This window comes from Emydura macquarii, unplaced genomic scaffold (genome assembly GCF_026122565.2).
Source record: "Emydura macquarii macquarii isolate MOO-44397 ecotype Brisbane River unplaced genomic scaffold, CSIRO-AGI_Emac_v2 contig_3350, whole genome shotgun sequence".
In the NCBI taxonomy this organism is placed as follows: domain Eukaryota; kingdom Metazoa; phylum Chordata; order Testudines; family Chelidae; genus Emydura; species Emydura macquarii.
The window spans coordinates 64,340-81,390 of record NW_027133487.1 but is presented as its reverse complement, the minus strand read 5'-3'; the positions used below and the strand labels follow the sequence as shown (position 1 = coordinate 81,390).

At 54.8% G+C, this 17,051-nt stretch overlaps 2 protein-coding genes across 2 annotated transcripts; both read right to left on the bottom strand.

Moving 5' to 3' along the window:
- Nucleotides 1-1,174: 1,174 nt before the first annotated feature.
- LOC137143925 (interferon-inducible GTPase 5-like) lies at nucleotides 1,175-3,391 on the bottom strand. Its single transcript, XM_067534003.1, has one exon. It carries the CDS (start codon nucleotides 3,383-3,385, stop codon nucleotides 2,057-2,059), a length of 1,329 nt encoding a protein of 442 aa, XP_067390104.1. The 5' UTR covers nucleotides 3,386-3,391; the 3' UTR covers nucleotides 1,175-2,056.
- A 10,884-nt stretch (nucleotides 3,392-14,275) lies between these two features.
- LOC137143926 (hyaluronan synthase 1-like) lies at nucleotides 14,276-16,736 on the bottom strand. Its single transcript, XM_067534004.1, has 4 exons — nucleotides 15,981-16,736; nucleotides 15,606-15,831; nucleotides 15,223-15,355; nucleotides 14,276-14,951 (listed from the first exon to the last, which is right to left on the bottom strand). Exons 1-4 carry the CDS (start codon nucleotides 16,734-16,736, stop codon nucleotides 14,276-14,278), a joined length of 1,791 nt encoding a protein of 596 aa, XP_067390105.1.
- Nucleotides 16,737-17,051: the final 315 nt, after the last annotated feature.

Below are 17,051 nucleotides of genomic sequence, written 5' to 3'. Positions count from 1 at the left end.
AGCAGGGATGATCTGCAGGACAAGCACAGTGCCCCTTCCCCCCCAGCCCCGTGACAGGTGAGTACACACAAGCAGAGGCAGCTCTGTTCTGAGGTCATCACTGACCAGAGACAACAGCTGTGAGTGGGGGAGGAAGTGAGAAGGGGGAGGCAAAGGACGCTGCCCAATGTACTCGGGGGTGGGTGGGGGGTTTTGTTCAGGGGGTTTTGTGCTTATGAATCTCTGCTTGCCTGTTTCCCAAACCAGTGCTGAGTTACTCCCGTTTATTAAAAGGTTTTTCTTTCTACACCCAGACTCTGTGTGCTAGCGGGAGGGAAGTATTGCCCTATGGGGTGCCCAGGGGTGGGGTGTGATTTCCCAAGTGACTGGGTGGGGGCTCGAGCCGGTTTTGTGCTGTGTGGTTGAAAGGAACCCCTAGATCAGGGGTTCCCAATATTTTTGGCTCGAGGGCCGCAGATATTTTTACAACCCTGAAGGGCCACCACTCTCCACCAGTGCCCCCCACTCTGCCCCCCAAGGCAGCCAGACAGGAGTGTTCCTGGCTGCAGCAGGGAAACCGCATGCATGATGTAGCCCCGTGCACCCACGTGGGTCCCAAGGCTGTTGCTCCCTTATGCAACCAGGGGGATGGGAGATCAGTGCTCCCCTCCCCTTGGCTCCAGCAGGGACCTAGTGCCTATGGACCCAGGCAGAGCCCTTTGCCCTGCTACCTGCTATAGCCAGCAGGAGGGGAGCCATGGGCCACTTTGAAAGCCCCAGTAGGACACTTTTGGACCTCGGGCCACAGCTGGGAACCACTGCCCTAGATATTGAACCCACGCCTTGTTGCTGCCGACTCGGACTGGTAGAAGGGTTACAGGCTTGCATAACTTGGAGCCCGTGAGCAGCAACCTCTCTGAAGTCTTGTGTTTAAAGTGATGCTAAAGAGTTTTGTTATGGTGCTGGGGATTAGCAGTGTTAACCAACAGCACTCCCTGCCACTGGGAATCAGAGAGGTTAACCCGCGGGACTCCCTGCCACTGGGAATCAGTTGGGTGAACCTGTGGGACTACCTGCCACTGGGAATCGGTGGGATTAACCTGCGAGACTCCCTGCCACTCAGTTTCTCTCTCTGACCATTGCTGTCATGATCTACACAGAGGCTTAATCAAGTTATACATGAATTTATTACTATATCTGCAAGAGCAGCAATGATAAACCAACAAGCGCAGTAATTCCTGAAATAGTAGAAATGCAGTGGCACTAGCTATAGATTATAGAGCATTTAGCTCCTATTTCCAATTTGTCACAATATGCTGGGTTGCCGAACTCCTGACACAAGCTGTTGAGATCATGATATGATTAAATTGCTCCTCGGATCACGTGATGCAAAACACGGCATTGTTACAGCCGATATGTGAGTGTTGCCGACTCCTGTGACTGTCGCAATTACTGGTCTTTCCCTTTAAAGCTTCCTGGAGTCATGTCATCATGGGAGACACTCAGCTTTCATTAAAGGAAAGATGAAGCTTCTAGCCCTAGTTTTTAGTGGCTGTGGAGAACAGCAGGAAAAGGTTACCCAAGAAACCCCGAAAACTGGAGGCAAATGAGAATTTTTTTTTTTTTTTTTGAAATGTCATGATTTTGAGGGGCCTGAATTGTGATTTTTGAATGCTCACATGACCATTCCTGGGAAATGCTTGCTCTAGCATCCTCATCAATCGGATAGCACACAGCCATCAGCTGCCATTCTTCAATTCAAAGGCATTGTTTAAAAGGTGTGCAGTCTGCTTTAGATAATGGCTGGACGATCATGCAGACCAGGTATTAAAGAGAGAGCACCTGACAGCAAGGTTGGTTGCTACATTGATTTACATCCACTGAGGATCTGGGTGAATTTTCTTGGTCTTCCTGCATTAGACAAATTGTTTTGGCTAACCTAAGAAGTCCACCAGAAAGTTTAGAAACCCGACGCACTGCAGGAAATTAAAAAATAAAAATGCAACTTCCTTTTTGCTTGATTTTTATAATTTGGGCACGTTTGTCATGCCCCAATCTCCATCTGGGACTGGGTCTCTCATTCATAAACAAGTCTGCTGATCTGATTAAACTTTTTCCCGTCTTCTTCAAAAGCGACCTTCCGAACTCTTTCGGCATCTTCAACCACTTCATCCAGAAACTTCAGCAGCATGAAGTAGGTGGTTAGAAAAGAGATTCCTGCAGTTACAATAGAACCAAGCACTGGTAGATTTGCAGTTAATCTAGGTAAACCTTTCTGATTCTTTAGCAGCCATTTGATTACAACATCTCTGGTTATTTCATTTGCCTCAGGAGATATGATAACAGCCTTCAGCTTTTCTACTGGCTTCCCAGCCTGCCTGGCCAGATTGGCCAAGGAGCCGTCATCTAGGCCGAAGTGCTTGTAGAAGGCAATCATGGATCCTAGCAGGATGCTAATATCACAAGCAAGAGAGAGCTGCGGGACAGGAATGACATTGACTAAAGCTGATACCAGGGATATTAGCCATATCAGCTTCTGCAGAGCAGCTTTCTTCTCCTGTATGATTTCTGCAGACAGGTTTGGCAGACTGAGCAGAAACGCAAGTCTCTGCAGACTTGGGAGATCATTCTGCAAAGCCTCGACCAGGCCAGGAGCATCGTACTTCGTGAAATCACAGTTGGAGAGAAGGAAAACCTCTGGGTTGCTCATCCCTGCCTTTTGCAGGTGTTCCCTGCAGTCCATCCTGAGTCTCTGCAGGACACGCTCCTCACTGAATGTTTTAGGGTGATCCCTTTGTTCATTGCGCAAGTCTTCATCCACCTTGGAGCGCACAAAATAGAATTTCTTCCCCATCCTCTCGACCTCCCGGGCCAGGGCAGCGTGGGTGTATTTGAAGCGCTCCGAAGCGATGATCACGAAGAAGTCATAGCGTTTGAAGTTCACCTGCTGCAGGTACGTTTTGGGGTGAAAACGTGGGGCACCAATGCCGGGCAGATCCCACAGCATCACGTTGGGGTGGTTAGGATGGGGATAAACAGTCGGCTTTGTCGTCGTTTCCGTCACCCCCGTTCGGGCAGCCCCGTCATCCTCAGCGGTCAGTCCCTGGATGGCGTTGATGAAGGACGATTTCCCGGCACCCGTCTCCCCCGTGACTGCGATGTTGAGCTTGGTGGATTTGAACAACTCCAGCTTTTCCAGTGCTATAGAAGCCACTTCAGCCTGACCTTTGTCTTTGAACAGATCCATGAACTCCTCAAATGTCTTTATGGAGACATTGAACAATTCCTTTGGGTCCAACCCTAGATTGAGAGCCTTCATGAGGGCTGAGATGGACTCCATATCCTCCATGAGCGCTGACATTGACTCCATACCCTTCATGAGAGCTGAGATTGACTCCATAGCCATGGCACCTACAAGAGATTCCCTGTTCCCAAGACAAGAAAAGGAAAAGGCAGATTTCAGTTAGTGTAAATGTAGCCTTTTGAAAAGATAAAACAGTTCACAGAACAATTTACAAACTTGCAGCCGTGGAGCTGGTTTCACTCCCACCAGCAGGTGTGCTGAAAATTGCATCCCCAGCTAGGACTGCCAACGGTCCCTTACTACAAGGGACGTCCCATCTATTTCCATCTGTGTACTACAAGATTGGGAGCTGCCAAGTGCTTTTTTCAGCAGGAAATACCCCTGGCGAATGTAGGTGAGAACTGCTCAGTATTATAATTCTTAATAATAATAATTATGATAATAATAAGAATGCAATGCTGTTGCAAAAAAAACCAAATGGAATTAATATTGCATTGACAGAGGTATAGCATACAAGTAACGGGAGGTGATAGCACCGCTCTGCTCGGCGCGGGTTAGGTCTCATCTGCAATACTGCATCCAATTTTGGTCACCAAATGTTTAGAAAGGATGTAGAGAAACTGGAAAGGATCCAGAGGCGAGTGACAAATACGATCCAAGGGGAGGAATGCAGCCATGTGAGCAAAGGCTGAAGGAACTGGGAGTGTTCAGTTTGGAAAAGAGGAAATGAAGGGAGGGACACGTTAATGGTCTTCTGATACTTGAAAGGCTGCTGAAAAAGATGGAAAAAGTTGTTCTCTCTTGCCAAAGAGGCAGGACAGGAGGCCATGGGTTCAAAGTACAGCACAGCAGATTTAGATTGACTCGCAGGAAAAACTTGCTACCTGTAAGAACAGCAGGAGAGTGGAGCAGACGGCCGAGGGAGGTCATGGGAGCTCCTTTGCTGGAGGGTTTCGAGAGGAGGCTGGATAGTCACATCTGTTGGAGAGTTTAGACTCAACAAATCCTGCATCTTGGCAGGGGTTAGACAAGGTGACCCTTGTGGGCCCTCCAGCCCTATGTTCTAACAATGATAATAATAATACCGGGCGGGGGTGCTAAGAAAACCGTCTCTTATTATTGAAATCCAACCTGGGCAACCTTATACCCCGTCTAGGTGACCAGATGTCCCGATATTACTGGGATTGTCCCGATATTAGGGGCTTTGTCTCATCTACTCAACTATACGCCCCCGCCCCCGAAAAAAAGTGTCCCGGTTCTTCACCCTGTCCCCGGGCGCACGGTGCAAAGCCCATCCAGGAGCCGCAGCGCGGTCGCCGCAGGATACCCCGCCCGGGGCACGGACACGGACCCCAGACGTGCAGCTCTGCGGAGCATCCGGAGCCGGGTCAGTCCGGGTCAGTCCGTGCCGGGGACAGGAGTGAGAGCCAGAACCCGCCCAGCGCAGACACGGGGCAGGGAGAGGAGCGAACTGCGCCTAACTCCCGACTGCCGCCGGGGCAGTCAGACGGGACCAGACTGCGCTAGAGAGCACCGCCCCCGACAGGGGTGAGGTGGGGGGGGGCACAGGGGGTCCCGTGGCCCCCTCCCCTCCCCCCCTTCTGAGAACACCGCGCTGCCCAGCTGGGTCTGCTCTGCTCGGCCTGCGGGGGGGAGGGGCGGCTCCGTCCTTCCCACGCTGCACCCCCCCCCCCCCGCAGGTCCCGCAGCTGGCGGAGCAGATCGGGGGGCCGGGACAGAGCCGCTTGTCTGGCTGGGGCTCCCTGACTCCGCGCCTGGACGCTGCCTCCCGGGTCCTAGCGCCCGCCGGTTTCCTGTACCACGGTGGGTGCCCGCGGGGTGAAGCAAAGGGGGCAAAGACGGGGGGGGGGGGCAGGTGGGGACGGAGTGTGGGCTAGGGCAGGGGAAAGAGGTGCAGACAGGGTTGTGGGGGGAAGCGGATGGGGCAGGAGGCAGTGGGGGAGGGGAAGGGAATGGGGATACAGGAATGGGGGGGGGGGCCGCAGGAGCCCCCGCAAGGAAGCAGCTGCAGCAGCCCCGGGAGGCACCAGAGCAGCGACATTGCTGCAGCAGCCGGGGCTGGAGTGGCCACAGCTCCCGCGCTCAGGTCACCACAGAAGGAAGCAGCAGCTGGGGCTCCCCACGTTAGCCGGCCAGTCCCGCCCCTCCATCAGCAGCCCAGGTACCGCTCCGTGCTGGGGGAGAGAGATCCAGCGAGCCAAGGGAACTGGCTTCTGCATGCAGGTGTTTGCGTGTGCAAGTGCACACTTTGCCCACCGCCCTCCAACAAAGCCGTCAAACTACACCTGGGGGTATCTGCCCTGGGCTGGATTTGAACTCAGGACCCGAGGGTGATGTCTGACTGTGACAGCCCCCTGAGCTCTCCATGTCACGGCTATAAACTCTCTTGGCGTCTCTGGCTGTGTGCGCACAGCGTAAAGGGCTAGCTATGCGAGCATTAGGCAGACACCTGTCTTGACAGCTAAATGCTTGTGCTAATACTAGTGTGAATTCTGCTCCCGCAAAGGGCTAGCAGGTGCCCTGCACTCTCCCCGGGTGACTCTCGAGTGGCTGAGACCCTGGTGTGAGGATCACAGCCCTGGTTTTATCCCTAGTTCGCCACAAACCCATCATTGTTCTTAGCATTGTTGTAGCCGTGTTGATCCCAGGGCATTAGAGAGACAAGGCGGGTGAGATAATATCTCTATGGGACCAACTTCTGTGGGTGGAAGAGTCAAGTTTTCAAGCTTCACAGAGCTCTTCATTAGCTCCGGCAACAAAAAATCATTGGTAGAATCCATGATCCTTAAGAAACGTTTTTTTTTTTTTTTTTTTTTTGGGGGGGGGGGGAGCAATGGATCTTGGGAACGCCTGGCTCAAATGACCCCAAATTTGGATCAGTAACTCTAGCCAGAACCCCCATGAGGCACACCGCAGTTCAAGGCAATGTGAGTAATTGTGCAGCTGTTAGAGCACTTAGAAGGCACAGAAGCTGGTCTAACCCTTATCTCTAGCAGAGTTGGTGGCTATAAAAGGAGGAAGGCCCAAGAGACTGTGTCATTGTTTGTGTTGTGTGCCCCGGATTTGTTGGGGGACTGGCTGGCCCAGGGGAGCTGGGAATGGAAAATATTTCCATCAATAATTGAAATTTACAGATCAGCAAAGTTAGAAAAATGCTGCTTCAGAGCTGGTTAGAATTTGATTTAAGGCTAAAATTTTGATGCACGAAGTTGACAGTTTGTGTTTTAACAGCTATAAAGTTTCAACTTTCTGAATCTCGACATCTACTGTCATTAAATCATTAATTTCTGACCCACCCCCCTTGTCTGACCCTCCCTGGCTTCCCACAACTGTGAAAATGTAAATCAATAAAAATGCTTAAAACCCATAATTTTGTGCAACTGAGAAAACTGAATAAAAAATTTAAAAATGGTTAAAAACAAACGTGGTTGTAAAATAAAAATAACAATCAAGTTCTGCCAAGCCTCGATATGGGCCTTTCTTCCTACAGAGCGGGGTCCTGTCCTGCTCCAGGTCAGGGAGATTAAACAGCGCAAATTGGCGGTTGTATTTGTATGTATATTCTCAGGGTGGTGAGAGCGTTCAGATGTTTTAATGACTCCTTCTTTGGGCCTTGTCAATTAGCTGATAGTGTCACTTATCATCTTCATGCTATCGACAGAGTTTGAACCCAGTACTTTCAGCCTTAAGAGCACGGCCCTCTGAGCTAGAGAACAAATTAGTAAAGATAGGCACCTAACTCCTATTGGAACCCATGGGAGTTAGGTGCCTAAATACCTTTAGAAATCTGTCCTTGCACCTGCTAGGTGGAAAGAGTGGCTGTCTTGCATCTTTGGTCGCCCCATCACTTGGGGGCGGACAAACACCCACTCTATGAGCGTTGCCATTAATCCACCTGCCTGGGCTTTTATAGGAACAACCTTTTGCTTTGTGGCGAGGAATGTGGGGTTTGAAATCTCAATTATTCTTCACATCACTTGGGCAGCATAAAGGGGATTTAGTCCAACTGTCCCGTCCCCTCCCCGCTGCCCTGTTATTGCTCTGCTCAGTACTTCAGACCTCCACCCAGCCCATCACCCTCTCCCCCTGCAGCCCTTGCCTCAATCTGTCAGCCTTCCCCCACCCTCTTTTCTCCCAGGCCTCTACGTCACTCTGCCACTGTCCCCTCCCGCCTGACCCTGCACAAGTTCATCACAGCCCCCTCCTGAGTCACTCAGTCCCCCCACAACTCTGCCTTGCCCAACCCGGCCCCTCAACCTCCCTCCATGACATCTCATCATTCCCCTCATGCCCTCTTCCCAGCCCCTCAGTGCCCTCCCCGCCCCGACTACCTCAGAGCTCCCTTCTCCTTGCAGTAGAAGCAGCTCCCAGCTTTCGTCTGTGCCGTCAGGAGCAAAGTGAGGGCGTTTTACTTTCGGATCATGCCCCACCTGTCAATTAATCAGCACAATTGAAAAGCCTGGCCAGTAATCTACTGTGAGTAACCACTCTATGGAAGTTACTGGCAGCTGGGGTGAAGGCAATAATAGCACAGGGTACGTGACTGCTCAGAGTCCACCTCCCTTGTTGATACAAACCACCCAAATTCCCTGCAACAACCTTTTTGGTCTCTTAGCGCCCCACAGACTCAGGGTGACCAGGCCAGCTGCCTCTTCAGCACCCCCTTGTGGGCGGAGGGGCGCCGCAGCACCTTGCCTCAGTTTCCCTTCTTCAGGGCTCCTCACTAAACGCCACACGCAGGAGTTTCTCCATTCAAACACCCCTTCTCAGAGTGAAGGGTCCAGGCAGGAGCCCCCTGCTCTGTGAAGCCCCGGGCACTGCTTCTCCTTCGGCTCTTGACACCGGATCCCTGTCTGAGTTTCCTCACACTGCCATGGTGCACAGGCCTGGCTTGGATGGAGCAGCTTCCCGTGAGCAGTGGGCTTTCCAGAGGGAAAAAACATGCAGAGTCTCCTCGAACAAGGGGCCCTGTCATTTTTCAGAGCGTGTGGACCTGGCTTCCAACCTATCGTCGTGCATTCTCTTGCTGCTCACCCTAACCTGTGCCCATGGAGGGGTGTAAATGGCCACACATAAAAACTATCCATTCCCACATCTGCCCCAAATCACCCCCCCCCCCATTTCACGGCCCTTTTTACTTTACCAGACCCCTCCTGTCCAGTCCTGCTGCTGCCCCCAACTCCTACTTCTTTCTCCCCCCATACTGCCTGTCTCTCCCTGGACTCTGTGTTGTCTCCCTGATCTCTGGCTCTGTTCCCTTTTCCTCCCCGACAAGAGCTGGGTCCCATGGTCACCAGCCTCAGCTGGAGAACTGGCCAGTAACACACCCACCCATTGGTGGCCTGGATCCCAGCCCAGACTGTCAGCCCTCCTCTGGTCCATCTCGCTAGGACAGTGCAGACACAGACCTGTTTACAAGCAGAAGTGGAGGGAGCTCCAGTTGTATTAATTAATTAAGAGTCAAGTCACAATCCAGCTGTAAATAGTGTCAAAGAAGGTGCGATGTTTGGTATCCAGAGACCTCAGCCTGCTTAGCACCAGGGCAAAGACTCCAGTAAAAATCCTCTTTGCGTTTTATTAAAGACAGAGAAAAGAAGGGAAAACAGCGACAGCATTTGCAGTGTCAAGGTTTAAGTCAGGCTTTCCCTGCAATAACATCCCTTTGTTCCCTTTAGCTGTAGAGAGTTTTAGATGGAGAAAAACCCTGGTTTGACAATCTCTTAGCGGGTATCAAAGTTGGCAATACCCGTCCTTTGTGAGGAAGAGAAGATGGTAGCTGAGCTGGCCTGGAACTGGCATCGATCCCATTTCCTTGGAGACAAAACAAGACAAACACGCACAAAAGGGGAGAGAAAAGAATGGCTAAGAGAGAAAATGCAGCTTCTGGCTCTGGAGTGATTCTCATTTGCAAGCTCACCGCTGGAAAAACACTAGCCCAGCCCATGGTCTATCAGGCACTCTGAGACCTGGCAAACTCGTACCAGCGTCGGGCTGTTTAGGGCCCTGCATTTAGCTGGTAATAGGCTCACAGCAGTGTTGCAAAATGTAGTCTTGGCTGGCTAAGCCAGGCTCTTCTTAGCCAGATGGCAAAAGGAGAGAGAGAGGATAGGAAGAAAAAAGGCAGGGAAGGAAAAGGGCCCTGTGATACGCTGGGTGTGAAAGCAACATCCTCATATTCCACACTGTCATATCATTATAATCTGTGTTGTGTGCAGTATGTCTTGTGAGGTATCGCTTTAAAAGCTTTGATCTGCTAAACCTTGATATTACATTGTGCGTACTGCCACTGTTAGGAAGTTTTGCTGTGCGTGTGCTATTGAAATATGCTATGAGGTAAGAAACATCCACAACCAGGTTTTCAGGTACAACAGTGAAGTAGCCAGATGTGCTAATGGCCCAATAAAGGGAATCCACTCTCCGGACAGCCATGCCGGAAGGCTTCACAGAGAGAAAGCACAGAGACAATGGACCTTGCTTGACCAATGAGGGTGGGCCCCAGGTCACAAGCACTGACTCTTGCAGCAATCTGGGAGAAGCTATAAAAGGTGGGTAGTGACAATCCTCACTTGGCTTCGCTCCCCCACAACTCAACACCTGCCTTTGGAAGACAAAGGACTCTGAACGGAGGAGGGGAACGCAGGCTGCAAAACAGATGCAGCCTGGGCCTCAAAAATCTGTAGCTCGCTTGTATCATCAGCCAGGGTGAGATACTGGTGATTCAAATTGCTGTTAGCGTATGAGAACTTAGACTGCAACATTATTTTTATTTCCTTGGTAACTATCTCTGGTCCTTTTCGCCTACCACTTATAATCACTTAACATCTATCTTTCTATAGTGAATAAATCTGTTTTATAATTGTATCTAAAACAGTGTGTCTTGGATGGAAGTGTTTGGGAAATCTCAGCTCAGTTAACACATTCTCCCCACATTGAGGGAGGGGGAAATAATTAATGAGCTTACACTGACCAGATTTCTGGTCAGCGTGTCTTATAATTCAGGGGTGAAGTGCATGAAGGGTAGGGGGGACAATTGGCTGATGCCATTCTCTACTGTTGGTTCTTGAGTTGCTGGGGGAAAGCATTCATGTACCACAGTTTAAATGTTCTTGCTACCCAGCTGGGTGTGGGGCTCCAGTGGCTGTTGTGCTGGGTGATATAGTGCCTGGAGGAGTCTGTTGTTGGGCGTCAGTTAAGAGGGCCCAGCGGTTCCACAGCTCCCAGGCTGCACCCCCAGAGGGGCGGGTAATACTGTCACAGGCACATTGGAGCAGGGGAGACAAAATCTCACATCCCAGGTGATGTTCAAGAGCTGATGGAAGTGACACTGTTCCTGGGCCCCTCTCTCTGGCCTGCTCAGTCAGGACATCTCTCAGGATTGGGATGAAGAAAGTCCACGGCCCCTGGAGAAAAGATAAAGTTTAATAAAGACAAGTGCAAAGTACGACACTCAGGAAAGAAAAATTAGAGGCACAGCTACAAACTGGGGAATAACTGGCTAGGCAGTTCATAGTGTGGAAAGGGATCTGGGGGTCAGAATGGATCACAAATTAACTATGGGCCAAGAGTGCAAAGCAGTTGTAAAAAAGGCTGATATCTTTGTCTGATGTATTAACAGGGGTGTCGTATAAGACACAGTGTTACTCGGGATTCTTTCAGCCCAAAGCTCTCGGTAACTTATTCTCTGCAAGGTGGGGGCAGGAAATAAATCAATGGAGACACAGCTGTCCGACCGATAGACGGCTGGAATGAACAGTACAACACAAGAGTGCTCTCACGAAAGCCGTACTTCATTTAGTCTCAAGCATGAACACACGTCCGCAACAGGTTAATAAAACACAGGCCCACCGGCAGCAACTCTGGGCCCCGGGCAGAACAGCCAATGGCTCCCCTAGAAAGGGATGGCTCAGGTCCTAGTGGGCTTCCGCTGGAAGCTTTTACTTATTTATTATGTGCCAGGCAGGTTCCCAGGACAGCTGAGGAGGTGGTATCTGCTACTCAGCTTCCCGGGGCTCTTGGACTCCCAGGATGACCCGGGACTGCTGGGTTCTCTACCTGGATCTGCATTAGGAGTTTTGCTGGGCGGGTTTTCAGCCGGGCTGGGCTTGGCCGTGGTGGGTGGGTTCCCTGCTGGCCTGTGTCTTTGACACCTGCGGGGTGGGGCTGGGGGACCCTTTCCTCTCTGCCCCCACATTGCTCCAGGAAGTGTGGGGCTAGGGGCGGGGTTATGGAAGAGGGGGTGGGGCTTACAAGGGTACATTTTTCCTCTCCCAAAGGGAAAGGGTCGCTGGTGACTGATGTTGTGTTTAAAGGATTGAGGGGGAGGGGCAGGGGGGCACACCACTTCACAGGCAAAGGGGGGGGAGTTGTTGGACATTGTGTAGTTAACACAAGCCAAGCGTGCTGGGTTTAGACTCAGATTGGCCCTGTATGGATAACGCACGAGCCAAGAGATGCGTTGGCACTTCTGTCTGTCTGCACTTTTGTGCGACACCACACAATCGTTGTGCTGACCTGCCTGTGTTCCATATATGTGCGACGTCACACAATCAGGGGTTAACACACCTCTCTCTACACGTGTGTGCGCCACAACACAACCATTGTGTGACACTGCACAAGCACGGTGCTGCGGGGCCGGCGTGTGGACACCGCACACAGGCTCAGCTCTCCCGTGTGACGTCACTGGCACACCAGCTGCGCTGACACCCCCGTGTGACCCCCGCTAGCCCGGGTTTCCCTCTGTCCAGCAGGTGGCGCTGGCGCGTGGCCTGAGCCGGGGCGGGGGCGGTGTCCGCAGCGGAGACAGCCAGAGCCAACCGTCCGGCTTGGGGGGGCAGGCATGAGCAGCGGCTGCCAGAGACGTTGATCCACAGGAGCTGCTTGGCCCGGCGTCGCCGCACGCTCCGCGCAGACGAACCGCTCGGCGCTCCACCCTGCATCAGGCCTGGCCACTAGGCAGCGCTGGGGAGCAGAGGCGGGAGCGCGGGTCTCTGTCTCCGCCCCCTAGCCTACCCTGGTCGTCGGTCAGCAAACCCCGCCCCTGCCCCGCCCACCGCGCCGGCCTTGCTTCCTTCCGGTGAGTGCGTGCGGCCCCTCCCCCCACCCCGTCAGTGGGAGCCCCGCCCCACCCCGCCCCCACTCGCGGAGGGCAGGGACCCCCCCGCCTCCCCCGCGAGCCGGTTCTGGGGCCTCCTTCACCCGACACGTCCCGAGCGGGCGGAGCCTGGCTGTGGGTGTCGGTGTGTGGGGCGGGGCAGTGCGGGGGCCGGGGGGTGTGTCTGGGGCGGGTTTGTCGGGGGGGGGGGTGTCGGTGTCTGGCTCGGCCCCCCCCCGCCCGTGGCTGAGCCCGGCGGGGTGCGTGCGTCACTCCCCGCCCCTCACCGCCGCCCCCCCTCCGCCCCCGGCCCTGCCCCAGCCCCAGCCCGGCCGGACGCCGAGGGGGGCAGGACCGAGAAGGGCTGTCACAGCAGGGCTCGGCCCCACCGGCCCCTGCCCGCCCCCGATGCAGCCACCTCTGGGGTGGGGTGTGGGCGGCTGTTTGTACAGGATCCCTCCCCTGGCGCTGAGCCGGGCTGGCTCAGGTAAGAGTCCATGGATGAAGCGAAGGTTTATCAATAATAATCTGAATCACTGGAGGAGACAAGTATTTCCAAGAAATAATTATTTGCCAGTTTATAAAAAATTTCTCCTGTTATATGGTTCTTTGTAATTCTTAGTATTACAGACAAATAAATAGATACATTCCTTCATTTCCCTGCTGGAAAGGGGGCACCCTACGCCCCACGATCCATAACGTTTATTGGGCAGAAAGGATCCACCCAGCAGGGCAGCTTCCACCCTCCAGACCTTCATCCCCAATCTCAGCATCTGGGGCGGGATCTTTTCAGTGCCAGTAAACAGAGACAGGATGTAACGTTCGTAGCTTTTGTTGGCCTCTAGTGGGCAAACTACAGAGTGCAGGATAAAAACCTACTACCGCTGTGAAGGGAGATCCTCCGGAAGCTCAGAGGGATCTCTGATGTGGAAGAGATGAGGTTTGTCCAGTGACGTGGGCCGTTTGGCAGATGAAACTGCATCCACAACATGAAGTCCAGCAATGCTGTGCTACTCCCCAGAAGTGGCTGGATCTTAGCATTGAACAAGGGATCCCTCTATGAACAGTTGTTCCACCCCACAGGCAGCTGCATCTCAGTGCCATGCTGGATAAACAGCTCCTGCATCCCACAACAGAGATGACTACATCTCAGCGCTGGCAAGGGATTCCCTGTGTAAACAGCCCCCACACCCCACCCCAGTGGCAGCTGCATTTCAACACTGGTTTGAGACAGTCCTGACAGACTTGGGGGTGTGCGAGCTGCAGATGATGATATTAATAAATACAATGAGGTCAGACAATTGCCTGGAGCTGGACATTAACCAGATACTAGGGTAAAGATGGAAATTTCTGTGCTACTGTGTCTTGGAGCTAAGTCTCTGAGGGGTGGTGAAAAATCCCTACCCGCTCCCCCGTGCGCCACAGCTCGGCCCCCCTAACCCTGTGGTAGTTGCCCAGCAGTTGGTGGAAGAAAGCTTCCATCAGCGGAGCTAGTGCCATGGGGAGGAGGGGTCTTACCACAAGGGAAAATCCCATCTGTTGTTGTCGGCTGCGTCCATGCTACGGGGTGAGGCTGCTAGACTGGCATTGTTCCAGCACTGTAGCTATTCCACCATAGTCCCCATAGTGTAGACATGGTCTTCGTGAGGAGAGAACCCAGGACTCCTGGCTCCCAGCCACCCATGCTCTACCTGTTAGATCCCACTCTCCTCCCAGCGCTAGGGAGAGAACCCAGGAGTCCTGGATCCCTTGCTCCCTTCTCTCACCACTAACCTTCACTTCCCTGTCTAATCCAGCCTTCCAGTTTACCCAGCCTGCCCCACAGCCTGGGGAACTGAGGGGGTAGGAGGAGAATAACAAGGAACCCCGGCGTCCGGGCTTCACACCTGGATGTTGTAGTGATCGGCCCGCTTCCGGCGGCACCGCCAGACCCACACCCAGTACAGCAGCACCATGCCGGCCCAATAGCCCAGGTAGACACCTGCCCCAATGACCAGGTAGCCCAGCTCGGCCTGTTTGACCTGGCTGGACCAGTCGGCCTGGGCCTCCTGGTAGAGGGTATAGCCCATCCCCCCCAGCAGCAGGAGCCACCAGATGGAGACGGGCAGGAGGGGCATCAAGTTGCCCACCATCTTCTTCCTCCCGGAGGTGCCCCAGCTGCTCTTGTTCATGGTGGCGATGGCGAAGTACTTGGCCGGCAGGAGGCCGCCCATGTAGAGCAGGGCGTAGAGACTCATGAAGAGCATCCGAAGGCTGCCCCGCAGCCAGCAGGCGTAGAGCGCCTTGACGCAGGCCACCAGCTGGACGCAGAGCAGGACCCACAGCACGTCCCACAGGCTGCCGCCGTAGAAGAGGCGCAGGACGGTGGCCGTCACGAAGAAGGGGAAGACGCCGGCCACCACCGCCTCGTAGGTCATCCACAGGTGGTGCCGGTGCCACCAGAGGGCGTTGTAGAGCCACTCGCGGAAGTAGGACTTGGTCCAGCGGGTCTGCTGGGCCAGCCAGCGCAGGAACTGGGCAGGTGTCTCCGAGTAGCAGCGGGAGCGGGCCGTGTACCTAGTGGGCGAAGGGGGGAGTCTTAGCTAATGCTGAGCTGGGGATGGGACCCAGGAGTCCTGGCTCCCAGCCCTGCCCCCCCCACCTTAACCACTAGACCCCACTCCCCTGCCAGAGCTGGGGAGAGAACCCACGTAGTCTGGGTCCCAGCTGCCCCACCCCCACTCTAACCACTAGTCCTCTCTCTTGTCCCAGAGTCAGGGACAAAACCCCGAGTCCTGGCTCCCAGCCCCCCTGAGGAGGGGCTGGCACAGGCGGGCCGTGCACTCACTTGGTGGCGTAGCCGATGCTCAGCATGCGGTTGGTGAGGTGCCGGTCGTCGCCGAAGGTGCAGTGGGTGCCCAGGAATTTCTGGTTGTACCAGGACTCCAGGAACTGCTGCAGGAGGTCGTTCCGGTACAGGCCTGCCGGGGACAGCAGGCAGAGCAGGGTCAGCATGGCCAGAAGTCCCTGCGTTCCCGTCCCTGCCCCTCCTAGAGCCGGGATAGAACCCAGGCGTCCTGACTCCCAGCCCCCTGCTCTAACCACCAGACCCAACTCCCCTCCCAGAGTGGAGGAGAACCAGGCGTCCTGACTCCCAGCCCCCTGCTCTAACCACCAGACCCAACTCCCCTCCCAGAGCGGAGGAGAACCCAGGCATCCTGGTGGGCTCACCCAGGGGCCCGCTGATGCAGGAGACGCAGTCGAAGTAGGACTGGCAGGCGCGCTCCACGTTGAAGGCCATCCAGTAGCGCAGGCTGCTCATGAAGCTGATGAAGGAGTCGGAGAGGTTGAGGATCCGCACGTCGCCCCCCACGGCCCCGTAGCCCTCGCTGGACTCCAGCACCTTCACCAGCTCCACCGTGGCCCTGGGGTCCAGCTTGGTGTCCGAGTCGCACACCTGGGGGGAGCCAAGAGGGGGTGTTACCCGCTGAGCCCCCCGGGGAGCTGTGCTGGCCCCATGACCAAGCGCGGAGCTAGGGGCGCTGTGCTGCAGGGGGTGGGAGCAAGGGGTCGGGGAGGGTGGGGTAGCCAGCTAGATGCTCGTACCTGGACATAGTCCACCGAATTGCCCAGTGCCCGGAAGGCTGTGTACATCACCTCCCGCTTCCCTCCCCATCGCTGCATGACGCAGACGCATTGCCTGAAGCGGATCAGTTCCTCCACCGCCAGCTGGCCCGGGTCGTCCATCTCCACCTCGCTGTAGGGCCCGGGCTCCTCCCCTCCCACCCCCTGGCAGCCGCCGGCCCCCTCCTCGCCCTCTGGCGGGGGCTGCTGGTGGTAGTTGTTCTCCCAGACGTAGGTGCCCACGTCCTCGCCGGCGAAGACCTCCTGGAACATGTCCAGCATGTAGCGGTCGTCGGGGCTGTTCCCGTCAATCACCATGATGACCCGCAGCTTCTCCGGGGGGTACAGGGTGGCCCGCACCGACTCCAGGCACTGCCGGAGGTAGGACGGGTCTTCTTGGTAGGCCGAGATGGTCAAGGCCACTGTCTTGGTGTAGCTACAAGCCAACGACTCCCTCTTCATCCGCCGGTGCTCCAGGAAGGCGAAGAAGCTCTGGACGACCAGGTGGGCGGCGAGGAAGACTCCGTAGAAGCCAAAGGCCATGAGCCGATACTCATCGGCCACCAGCTGGACCCCAGCGACGTAGGCCCAGGTCAGGACCACCAAGATGAGCAGGGCGAAGGCGATGGTGAGGACGCGGCGACCGGCGGAGATGAAGAATTTAAGCACTTTCATCTCTGCAAGGGACGGGCACGGGGTGAGATGGGGCTGGGCTGGGTGGCCGGGGTCCCCAGGCATGAGGGGTTTCTCTGCCTGGGGCTGGACAAACTGGCAGAGCTCGGGGTAGAGCCCTAAAAATGATTAAATGGGGCCAGGAAGGAGGCGTTGTCGGGGTGACAGGAACTGGCACGCAAAGAGGACGGTTAGATCAAATAAACGACCCACACACAGCGCGACACTCCCCTGCCGGCACCGGGCAGGGAACCCAGGCGTCCGGGCTCTCCCCCACTAGAGCACATCCCCTCCTCACAGTTCACTCTTCATGTCTTGCACTGTGCGGCTGGGAGTGTTTTCTCAGGAGAGGTGGCTTCCCGTCGGGTCTCGGGGTCCCAG